The sequence below is a fragment of the Dipodomys ordii genome, unplaced genomic scaffold (genome assembly GCF_000151885.1).
Source record: "Dipodomys ordii isolate 6190 unplaced genomic scaffold, Dord_2.0 Scaffold134, whole genome shotgun sequence".
Classification (NCBI taxonomy): domain Eukaryota; kingdom Metazoa; phylum Chordata; class Mammalia; order Rodentia; family Heteromyidae; genus Dipodomys; species Dipodomys ordii.
In genome coordinates, this window is record NW_012267350.1 from 1,658,538 (window position 1) to 1,671,403 (window position 12,866).

The following is a 12,866-nucleotide window of genomic DNA, read 5'->3' on the forward strand; positions in this document are numbered from 1 at the left end:
AAGTATTCCTTTTCCAATCTCAAAGGGGTCCTGATTTGAACTATAAAAGATATATAAAAACTATAAAAGATATAGTTAGCTGGGTGCTGGTGGCTCAATCCTGTACTAGCACTCATGAGGCTGAGATCTGACTATTGCAGCTTGAAGCCAGCCCAGGCAGGGAAGTCTGTGAGACTCTTATTTCCAAATAACCACCAAAAAGCCAGAAGTGGAGCTGTGGCTGAAGTGGTAGAGCACTAGCTTTGGTCAAAAATACTAAGGAACAGTGCCCAGGACCTGAGTTCACACACACGTACACACACATAGTATGATTAGCTTGATTATAGGCTGTGAAGTTTAAAGAGAATCTTGATCAGGACTCATTTTCAAAATGGAAAGACTCCCAAATGTGACTGTGGAGTAAGGACCCAGCAATTCCTATTTCTCTGCCATGAGAGGTACAATAGCAGTTGCTCTAGAATCTGTAAGCTGTAATCATCAGTTCATCACTCAGTAACTGAGCACCTTATGGAAATCACTTGATATCACTTATCTTATAAAGATGAGGATTAAGACACTTAAGAGTCACTTGCAAGGCGTAAACACCATGTTTATACAAATTCTCAATACATGGTTGGTATCTTTGGGTCACAAAGAGAATTCCCATTTTTCTGTTCAGTTGAAGTGTCTTATTTCAAAAATAAGACATTTATATGGGTTGCATTAAAATATTGGTACATACAAAAACTTGTGTAGTGCATTTTAGGAAGCTACATATTTAATATTAAAAAATCTTTCTGCCACTCATCAAAGGCTAACATAACTTTCTATCTGTAGCTCCTAGAATGACCTGACCATCTCAAAGTTATTACCTTTTAAAAAAAATTATTATGGCAACGTTTGTCACTTTACTTAAGGAGGTCTGGCAAATGGGACAGTCTTATGGCAACCCAAATTTCTTTAAATCTTCACCTTTTGTAGCAAGGTGGTATTTTTCCTCCAAAAGCTCTCAACACTACCTTTGGCTAATTTAAGCTTTCTTTTGTTACAATTTGTTTGCTCATTATGTGCCTATGTCCCTTATTGGGTTTGTGGTCCACTTCTCTCCCCAGTGAATGGTTTGAACTCAATCCTTTGAGCTTGCTAGGCATGTGCTCTACCACTTGAGCCATGCCTCCAGTCACATGATCTTGGCTTTTAAGTACTACCCAAACGACATCCAGATGTGTTTATGGTCCAGGCCACCCCTAACTCCAGATCAACATGTTTAACTACTACTTTCATACCAGATTAGATGCCCCAGAAGCAATGCAATATCTTTTGCCTTGAGCTTCTCAGATGGACCTCATTAGAAGCATTCTACCTGGTTGGGGACATTTTTTTTTTTGTGGTCAGTTGTGGAGCATGAAATCTGGGCCTGGACAATGTCCCTCAGTTCTTCAGGTCAAGGCTAGCGCTCTACCACTTGAGCCACAGTGTCACTTCTGGTTTTTTCTGCTTATATGGTGCTGAGGGATCGAACCCAGGGCCTCATGCACGTAAGGCAAGCGCTCTACCACGGAGCCACCTTCCCAGCCCCAGTCCTGTGGACTTTTGTCTTCCAAATCTGTGCCTTCCCTGTTCCCACTTCCATGAGATTCAAACTTAAAAATTGAAATAATCTCTTCCTTGATGGTTCTGTGCTTTAGAAATATTATTTATTAATATAAAGGACAGCTGGAATTATTAGCTAAAAGAGGCAACTACTACAACTACAAATTGAATGTTCTTTTGTTTAAATCAAAAAGATTTTTCCATATTAACCATAGGGTGAAATCTTATGGACAGAAACAGCTTTGCAATATCAGAAACATCCAACTTCTCAAGGTCTTAATTTAGCACTTCTTCAACCTCAAGCAAACTACCGGAAGTTTCCAAGTCTTTCTGCCTTCTCAGGGAAAATGCTAAAATATAAGCCCCCAATACCACTAATCTTCCAGTTACCCCCCTCTTTGCATTTGTTTACATGGCTCTGTCCTGTACTTGTATATGGGGGAGAAGGCATGGATAAGTTATTCATATTCAGGATAAATATACAGAGAAATGAAAATCAACCTAACCTTAAAATATCATACTTAGGCTCCTTCAAATAGCAGACACTTGATTTACATCAAGTTCTTATTATGTGATCTTAAATTTCAGTTTGCCAATTACTAGCATCTTGAACATCTTAGTTGTCAATTGACATTATCTTGGAAAAGTGATTTCGATTTTAATAAACAGAAGCCAATTTTAATTGACTTAAATTGGTTAAAGTAATTGCTATATTACTACTACTAAAATTCCTACGGTGCCAATAAGATTATTTCTCACTTTCTGAAGCATCATCTGCTTTCCCATGTATTGTTAGATCAAATTTGTTCTCTGAACAATGTGTGTGCTATGATGCGACTATGTTCCATTAAATCATTTGGATCAGGTGCTTTAATAGAACTTAAAGTAAAAACAAAAACAATTTTGTTTTCTAGAGCCTGAGAAACACAAATGGTGTTAGAGCAACAAAAAGCAGTTTATAGAGGACAGCACAGACCTTATACTTTGAGTAATGTTGATTTGTTTGACTTTCACTCCCTATCACCTACCCCTTCAAAGTTCTTGAAGAGTATTACTCTCCACATATAAACCAAATGTGGAGTAAACAAAGTGTGCTAAATACCAGATAACATATTTATAATGATAATAAATTATAAAACCTCAGAAGATAGTGTAACAAGCCTGGAACAGGTTAAGAAACCATTTGGGTATAGTATTAGCACGCTTATCTCTCTTCTTGAAGGTGTGCTTGCACTTTTTATTAGTAAAACTGCTTGCCATGAAGTTTTTTTTTAATGTACAGCTTTTGGATAAAAGATTAAAAACAAACAAACAAGAAAATGCCGTAAAAAGATTCATGACTAAAAAGCCTGAGTGCCATTTACAGAAGCATTCTCATGCCCTAACTAAATACATTTGAAATTATTCCTTCTGAAATTATAAATAAGAGATGATTATATTAACAAAATTATCAACCAATTGAAGAGAACACTTCCATGTTTACAGTCTTCTAATTGTTTTTAGGGAGATAATGTCATTCAAAATTATCTTGATGACTGAAAGTGGCAGATATGGAGTTTGAGTCTTGGTTTTGGACCAAAAAAAGAAATAAAAAAAGAAAATAGAAAAAGAAAAAGAGAAAAAATATATATCTCTTCATTTACAGCATTATATTCATTGGAAATATGTAGAAAACCTTGAGAGCGAGCGCTAATGCTTCAGAAAATGAAGGTAAAAACAATGTCATCAATAAAATACTATTAATTAGCAGTGACTTGTGAATGCTAAGTTTCTATATTTTAGTAGAATTTGCAGCCACCTGCCCCAGTTCATATAAGCAGGAAAAGCATGTGATTTCAAAATTTCCTAACATTTAAAAAATGTTTCTTAATTTACTTACATCCTAAAGCAAAGCCCTTAATCCTAGAATCCTTTTTTGTCCATAGAAAATGTTAATAAGTGATGCACAGGATTTGTTAAACCCATATAACATTCCGCTTAAAATCTTAACTCCAATTACTGTTTTTTTCTATTACTATACTACATTTTGGCAGCAATTGTTTATTGGTCCGTCACTGCAGTAATTGCAATTTAACAACAAACCAGTCTGACATTTTAAGTCTTAAAGATACATACCATATATATTTCTTTAAAAATAATCATACTTTTGTAAGCAATACTTTACAGTAGACACCTCAAAAATCTACCATAGATGTGAAACTTAAAATGAGAAAAATTTTAGTTCTAAATCTTTATACATATATATCCAGATTTCTATATATATTATATATACATACTTAAGTATATATAAAATATATATAATCAGATTTGAAAAATGAACAAAACTGGGCACTGTACATAAATTCTTTTTAAAACTCAAACAATAGAAAACTCTTTAAACATTAAACAATTTTAATAAAAGTTTCTGTACAATGCTAAGCAGTTTTATTTACACATAGAAAATGTAATAGGAGTAGTGTTTAAAATTACAGAACTCCTTAAAATTTCAATGGCAGGTAAATCTGGAAAAAATAACAGCATTCCATTCACAAATATTTTCAAGCAATAAATATGTATTTATAAATAGTGTAAATTTACATCAAGATTAGAAACAAAAATCACAAATCTGAAGTTTATTCCTTAGTCTATGTGCAATCCATTATCTTTGTGACTTGGCTGTTAATTTTTTTTTGATTAATGTTTTATTTAGGAACCCAAAGTGTAACCATTATGGTTTCAAAACAAGACAGAAAAACATAAAAGCAGTAAAAAAAAAAGTTTCTTACTTAACTTTTCACATTAAAAAAAAAGTTGACCAAAGAAAGACTTAAAATCGCTATCTACCTTACAAAGAAATGACCAGCTAGGCTAGTATTTTATTCCAAGGAAAATTCTGAAAGGGGAGAAAAGATAGATGAAAACAAATTCATCAGCCCAGAAGTAGAGAAATATAAAAGAGGTGTGTTCAAGTCAGTAGTCTGTATGATGTTGCCAGTTTTGTCAGATATATACAAAACATGGAAATTATTATTATTTTTTCTCTGAAGTTCAGCTGATTAGCTTGTGAGAGTCCTGGAGCAGGAGAGAGTAGTACTCTCCCCAATCCAGCTGGTTGACACTCCGCACTTGGAAGGTTGCATAGACACAGTTTTCAGCCAGCAGCCTTACGAGATAGCTACAAAAACTAGTGGTGCAGAACTGGGTTACTTCCTGAATAGCAGAAAAGGTCTCATATTGAATGTCCATGGAACAATATCAAGATGAGGCGGATGGTAACGGAGGAGCCTGTAAAGGAAAATAAAGTAGGTTATTTTGTTGTACAAGATTTTGAGTGTTCCCCAACTCATGGCTACAAACATACAGTATGTGATGGTAAAGGAAGTAACTCTCAAGAAAGTTCAACAATCTGCTACATAAAAGTACAACACTCTTTACCATCTGCCACCTGTTTACTTTTCCTAGGAGATTATTTCTGTACTTCTTCAGTACTTAGTTAAAAACTCTTGAAACATAATTTAGTTACCAGTTTTTTTAAGTCTTTTAAAATAGTTTAACCAGTGAATTACAATTTCACTAATGATTGCCTTCTTCAATCTTGATGACCAGTTAAGTAAAACATCAGACAGTAAATTTCAAGAGTCAATTTCTGAGCATACACATGTGAGAAAAAAAAATTGGAGGAAATGAACAATTAATAAATTATGTCTCCATTTCTATTTAAAGTCATTGATCAACTAGAGGAAAATGCATCCCCTTAAGCAATTGCTGCTTGAAATGGGAAAGAAACTCAAAATAAAAACGTGTTTAAGTTAAAAATACACTTGAATTTCTACTATATAACATACCAGAAAGTAAAGCTCCACGAAATATTCCAGGATGTTAATACTTCTGGCAAGTACAAAAATTTAAACAAATACAATTAATTCTAAAAAGTAAAAGTATATTTAAAGCACATTTACTGATTCATTTTATGGCCATGATTTATAACTTATGTATACAAACATTCTATCAACTGAGATCAAATGACAAAAGATGTGAAGGTGCTCAAAAATTTTAAATGTAATTCGAATATTTACAATGTAATTAAGAATTACAACATGAATATTTAGGCTGATCTCACTCAGGAACAAATGCAAAAATAGGAACATCATAGGAATGTATTCTTGGAGGTGAAGGACAAAGGAATGAGATGAACACAAGCTCATGTAACATCTGATGAGGTAAAAGAAAATTTACATTTCATTACCTCCTACCTATCAGGTGGCAGAGCTAACACTGTTGTCTCATAACCCAGCTAACTATGTACTCACATGTTGATTTCACTTACTAATGTAAACTGGTCATAGACTTGCATTAGGTCCTCCATTTTGTACTGTTCTAGCACCACAAAATTTTCCAGATTCCCACTAGTTTTCCGTGCACAATCTTGGCAATGCACTATGTAAGTCTTTCGAGAATTACTCTCATTAGTGACAAAAAGTAGATCAAAAACTTCCACCTGTTTGACACAAAAAAAAACCCACATTCAATACAGATTGTTATATTTATTGTACTGCTTTAGTATAATCATAGAATTCCTTATATGAATTATTGGCAGCTATCTCTGGCTAAGAGTAGGTACTTTATTATCTTTTGCCAGTCCTGGGGCTTGAATTCTGGGCCCATATGCTGTCCCTGAGCTCCTTTTGCTCAAGGCCAGCACTCTGCCACTTCAGCCACAGCGCCACTTCTGACTTTATCTGTAATAATTGGAGATAAGAGTCTTGCAGACTTTCCTGCATGGGCTAACTTTGAACTGTGATCCTCAGATCTCAGCCTCCTGAGTAGGTGGGATGACAGGTGTGAGCCACAGGTGCCCAGCTGCATAGGTACTTTAACAACAAAAATATGGCTGTATTGGGAAATCTTTATATTGTACCAAACCCAAAAACATGCTAGTAAGGCATATTTAGAGGAATACTCGAACAGAATGACATATTTGTGACAACTTACTGCAAAGCCTAATTCAAATGTATGATAAAGGTCCATTTATTTCTGATTTTAAATCTAACACATTAGCACATAATCAGATAATCACTAGTTCCCTTTTATTTCTCTATGGCAGAGCTCATCCCATTGTAATAAGGATGCTAGCCTTTTATCAGACTATGCTCTTCAAAAAGAAAAAAAGAGCATTGATTCATTCACTTGTGTGTTACCTGAGCATGTCATTAAGTGCCCACTGTGTAGCCAAACCTCAACACTCATTTGTTGAATGAGAAGTCTGCTTACTGATTATTATACAGATGAGGAAACTGAGAAGTGACAGTATTCACTTATAAGCCTCATGTGAAGGAGTAAAAGTACACATAAAAAGCATATTCCTGAACATAGTGATTAAAAAAAATATCTCTACCTTACACAGAAAGTTTTAACTTCTAAGATTCGGGTAGGATAAGAAATAACACTGTGGTATATAGGAAGCATTCTCACTTGATGGAAAACATACACTCATTTCTCTAAGGCAAACCTAACCACCTAATGACTGACTTTGGCCAGATTATACAATATTAAAAGAGCCAAAGAATTGAATCATTTCAAATTAAGAAATTATAAATACCAGAATGACAAAATACTAAAATTACACACATTTTGAGGTTTAGAACAGTTCCTCAATATTTCTAACTCTGGCATACCCTTAAGTTTCTTTGCAAAACAGAAAACTCTCATGGATTCATTTCTTAAAATCCTACAGCCTGTCATATTTCTCATTAGTATCAATGGGCAACAATATGAACTGAGTAATCTGAGCAAGATTTGTCCCTTTCTGTCATTTAATTAGTTGTTTCGCTAATTTTACCTTCTAAATATTTATTTCTTAATTCTCCTCTTAAATGATCCTATTGGCAGGTTCTAGTGTAGGATGACAGCTTCTGTAAGAGCACTGCAATAGCTTACTTGGTATATGTTTTCTCCAACCAGGTTTTCTCTCTTTAGTACAGATCAAACTTAGGTGTCTGCTCAAAAACTTTTAGTGGTTTTGATGACTTCACAATGAAGTATCATCTCCCTTAAGTCATGTTTATTGCAGCATTGTTTACCATAGCTAAGATATGGAAGCAACCAGATGCCCCTCAGTAGATGAATGGACCAAGAAACTGTGGGATATATACACAATGGAATTCTACGCTTCTGTCAGAAAGAATGACATCAGCCCATTTGTAAGGAAATGGAAAGACTTGGAAAAAATCATATTAAGTAAGCCAGACCCAAAGAAACATAGATCGTATGGTTTCCCATCTTTAATAACTAGTATATGTCTAGGATAGCCCTAACAGATGAACAAAATAGTTCAATATGACCATAAAAGATGATGCCAAGTGAAATGAACTCCAAGATCAAAAGCAAGAGGTTTGTTTTTGTTGTTGCTGTTTTAAATGTACTATAATTTCTTTTTTCTCTGGGTTTTTCCCCTTTTGGTTTATCCTCTGTTGTCACTGTGTTTGATTTTTGTGCCCTGGGTATTGCATATATTTATCTGAATTAGGGAAAGGAAGGGGAACAACAAAATGGTGAGACAAAGGACAAAGGGCAAACCAATACAACAGTGATACTCACAAGACAATATGTTGGAAATGAACTGTACAATTTGCGGGTGGGGAGGGAGGAGGGAAAATGGGAGAAAAATGAGTGAGGGGTAACAAGTTTGAAAGGAAATATACTGACTACCTTATGTATGTAACTGTAACCCCTCTGTACATCACTGGGACAACAAAATTAAATTTAAAAAAAAAGACTCATTCAAGATGTCATAGTGGAGACTATCCGCTCCTATGTTCTTTTTTGTTTTTCTGTTTGTCATGGGACTTGAACTCAGGGACTAGGCACTGTCACTGAGCTCTTTTGTTCAAGGTTAGCACTCTCCCACTTTGAGCTACAGCTCCACTTCCAGTTTTCTGGTGGTTAACTGGAGATAAGAGTCTCCTGGACTTTCCTGTCTGAGCAATCAATCTCGGCCTCCTAAGTAGCTATAATCACAAGTGTGAGCCACTAGCATTTGGCTTCCTACATTGTTCTTATAGCCATGACAGTCTACTGCTGATTCTCACCTATTTTTAACAGCTGAAATCATATTTATCCTTCAAAGGAGAACTAAAATACTAACATTATCATCTATTGATGACTTACCAGACAAATTAATCTGTATTAGATACTATTGATTAATGAAATATTACACCATCATATTAAATGTTAATACATAATAGGAAAGGAACAAAATTGAATACAATATTGATTACAGTAAAATGTATCACATTAAAAGTGTAAGTTAAAAAAGAAACAAAAACTAAAGAGAAATCAGAAGTGGAAGGGAAATGGGCTTTACAAAACTGGATGAGAATAATTACTTACCTCACAAATGCTACAGTAATGAGCTGGTTCCTCTTTTGCCCGCCCATGCCATATAATCTCTTTTCCGGCAGCAATGAGAGCTTCCCTCAATGTTTGACATTGCTTCAGAGTTCTCAGAAGACAGTATCTATTGTAGGGGGAAAAAAATTATTGTGACTAGCAAGTGAATATTGAATACCTTTTATCGTAAAAGATAAAAACAATCAGAAATAATGCCAGGAGACTTGGTTCTGATGGCTTCATAATTTTCTAATTAGGAGAATTTTCATTAATTCCTATTAATTCTTAGATTTTAAAAAAGGGCAATGCTCAACATGTCTAGGAATGACAATAAAGATCATGTAGTACTGAAAAAACTGATACCTGAATATCAAAACATAAAGATACTAACATATTAAAACTGACACTCCTTTAATATGAGTTGCTAATGTTGGCTCTTATTTGGGCAAGTTACTTAATCCCTGTGGGAATCAATACCCTCATCCTTGAAATAAGGAGCCTGAATTCCAGATGTGAACTGCTTTAATTTTTGCAAGGTAGAAAAGCACATTATTTCTCTCCACACTACCTAGACTCTCGTGAACCATCATCTATGTAGTCGCTTTTGAAACTCTTAAAGATAAATTATGGCAAATAATTTATAATTCAGTTACTATGGGATACAAAACTATAGTGGTATGTATATATATATATATATATATATATCTATTTCTTCATTTTTACTTGAAAATAATATAGTGGAATGAACTTTTCTTAAAATTTATTTTTTTTCTAAACACGATGTTAACAACATAATAAACATGTACTAGTTTCTAATAGTTTATTGTTACTTGGAATTGCCTGCTACATTCGTACTTTCCTGTGAATCTTAGTGCTCAGATTTTCCATCTGAACAAACAGGGGAAGTTCCTCTAGATGATGTCTAAAACACTTTTCAGCTCTACAATCTAGAGACAATGACCATCCCTTAAAAGAAGGAAATGGGTTTAGCAAATGAGTAATAACTGAAAAGTTCTTGACTGTTTTATTCATCTAAACTGACTCATCTATTTACTGCCTAGGACAATGCCTGGCACATAGTAGGTGTTCACTAAATAAACACGACTGCTAAACAATTACAGTCCAATAGCATCTTTGTCTTAATTTATATAAATTGTCTTAATTGACATTTTCTTGCTATTGTATAAGTTACTAGGTTAAAGTACTGTTTGGTATTCACAGTACTCACAGGTATCATAATTAACCCCAAGGAGGGGGGTCAACTAAAAATATTTAACTGTCAACATATATCAATATCAACTTTATAGCTGCACAACAGTTCATAGGAATTTACTTTCATGTGTATTTAAATTTAAAAATAATGCTTCAGACTGTGGTTATATACCAAATCAAGAATAGTCACCTGAGTATGTGCGTGCATGTGTACGTATAATGTGTTTAAGATGCTAGGGGAGGTAACAAGTAAAAACTTACTGCATGGTAAACTGAGAATCTAATTCAGACCATGCCTCCAACACTTGAGGCACCTACCTTCCTCATAAGTTGAAAATAGTGCCCTACACTGTAGATACTTTCAGAAGACTTGAAAATTCAATTGAGCTCCCAACTAGGGCAAAGATAATGAAAGTGTTTTTTTTTTTTTGGGGGGGGGGGAAGGGGGAGCAGTCCTGGGGCTTGAACTCAGGGTCTGGGCTGGGCACTGTTCCTAAGCTGCTTTTTTTGCTCAAGGCTAGCACTCTACCATTTGAGCCATGGAGCCACGTGTGGCTTTTTCTGTTTATGTGGTACTGAAGAATTGAACCCAGGGCTTCATGCATGCTAGGCAAACACTCTACCACTAAGCCATATTCACAAGGGTCCTTAACCACTCTGTGCAGAAGAGTTTCTCTATATTATAGATAGAAACTGTGGGCTCAGAAAAGCTAAACACAGGAACCACTGGAGTGGTTGTGCTAGGGGTTTTTAAGAACAAAATAAACCTCAAACTTCTCTTCACCATTTCACACTGTACTCTCACTTTTTTTGGGGGGGGGAGGGGAAGGGGGAAGTGCTGGTCCTGGGGCTTGAACTCAGGGTTGAACTCAGGGCCTGGGTGAAGCCCCTGTTTGTGTTCAAGGCTAGCGCTCTACCACATGAGCCACAGTGCCACTTCTGGCTTCTTCTGAGTAGCTTATTGGAGGTAACAGCCTCATAGGCTTTCCTGCCCAGGCTGGCTTAGAATTGTGATCCTCAGACCTCAGCCTCCTGGGCAGCTAGGATTACAGGTTCTCTCACTCTTTTGGTATCCCCTTTTCCCTTCCCCCCACATTTAGTCATCCTTTCTCTCTTTCTTATGAAGATTCATGGGCTTAGTCAACAGTCCCCTTCCCTTCTCCCAGCCACCCCCCCAAAAAAAACAACAACAACAAAAAACCCAGAGCTTTGGTTCAACAGAGTATTAGTCCACTTACTCAACAGATGAACCTTTATCGCCTATGCTACTACTTTGCAGTTATGGCTAGTTTAGAAGAAAAAGGCAATACACTAGCCTTTGTGCCAATAATTAAAGGATGAAGTTAAGGCTGAACTATAGTCATAAATAGTATACTTCTAGAATCTCAGCTACCAAATTTTGATTTTATGTGAAACTGGAATCATAGAAAACCTGGGTTCTCTGACAATGAATGAAAAAACCGTGCTTTCTTCTTGCCTGTATCTTTTTCTTTAACATTGATTCTTGTTGTTGTTCAACAGTTGAAACAGGATAATTTAGAGAGACAGAGGCTTTATGGAGTCTGCAGCAATGAGAATGCCTAAAAAAGGATGTGATTCAAGGAAGGATGGGTAAAAATAACAAGAAATTAAAGATATTAGCGATGTAGAAAAAGAAGTCAAGAAAAGGTACAGAAATAATAATGAAGACTTGACTTGAATATCAGAGCTAATCCAAATTAACCCACACTGATTTTATGTAAAGACAAATTTTGAACATAAAGAGCTAAAAAGTCAAATAGAATTGAGGTTATTTACTCTTTAGTTTTGCTGAATTTTAATACGTTTATCTTACATCAATTAATTTCATTTTCTAAAAACAAAAAAATAGCAAAAGGTATAAAAATGTAGAAAACAGAAAACGTTATTCTGCATAAATATATCTTAGGAACAGGGTCAGAAACCGCTTTTACGCTTAGACACTGTTTTTTTTTTTGCTTTGGATGAAAAGCCACACAGAAGGGCAGGGGGTAAACATTGGAAAAACCTACAAAGAAGAGACAGAATGAGACCACAGCACATTTGAGGTTCCATAGTAGAATCTAATCCAACTGAAAACTTACCTGCAAAGACTAAATTCAAAGAGAGGCAGAATTTTAGTGAAGAAGTTCACAGAGGGTAGGATAAAAATGCACAATATATTCATAAGTCAACACAGTAGGCAAAAGATAACTAGATCTAAGATGTCATAGATACCAAAAGGCAGGAAAGATCTTCAGATGAGGGGAGGTAGAAATCCTGGAAACTTTTATAGAGAAGTTGACATTTCTGAATTTAAATATATCAATCTGACTAAGACAGAAAGGAGAGATAGGGAAAAGATATCTTATATGCAGAAAGGAATGTTGTAAGAAGGCAATATGGGTATAAACTTTTTCCTATAATGTTTTAATCTTGGAATAAGGTTTCTAGGACAGAATTCTAGGAATAAAGCCATTAATACTATATCAAAGACAATATTGGGGTTGACAGTGAAATTCTTGAGGCAACTTCAGTACATTCCCACATAAATGAAACATAGGTTAACTTGATACAGCACCTTAAAATTCTTTGTGATAAGTCACCATGAAGTTGATGACAAAAGAGTTAAAAAGACTCTTACTAAAAGAACTGTGAAGGAAAAAGCAAGCCAACACATCAGCCCTGAGACCACACAACTCTTTTGTGACCTGTCA

The 12,866-nt window shown here is 35.2% G+C and overlaps 1 protein-coding gene across 1 annotated transcript in view; it reads right to left on the reverse strand.

The window, feature by feature from the left end:
* Positions 1-3,979: 3,979 nt before the first annotated feature.
* Positions 3,980-12,866, reverse strand: part of Kdm6a (lysine (K)-specific demethylase 6A) — a 202,156-nt gene continuing 193,269 nt past the window's right edge. Inside the window, exons 27-29 of the mRNA XM_013030841.1 lie at positions 8,941-9,067; positions 5,879-6,049; positions 3,980-4,836 (exon numbers count right to left, since the gene is read on the reverse strand). Of these exons, the coding sequence (XP_012886295.1) occupies positions 4,807-4,836; positions 5,879-6,049; positions 8,941-9,067 (328 nt within the window). The 3' untranslated portion in view covers positions 3,980-4,806. The remainder of the gene's footprint in view (positions 4,837-5,878; positions 6,050-8,940; positions 9,068-12,866) is intronic.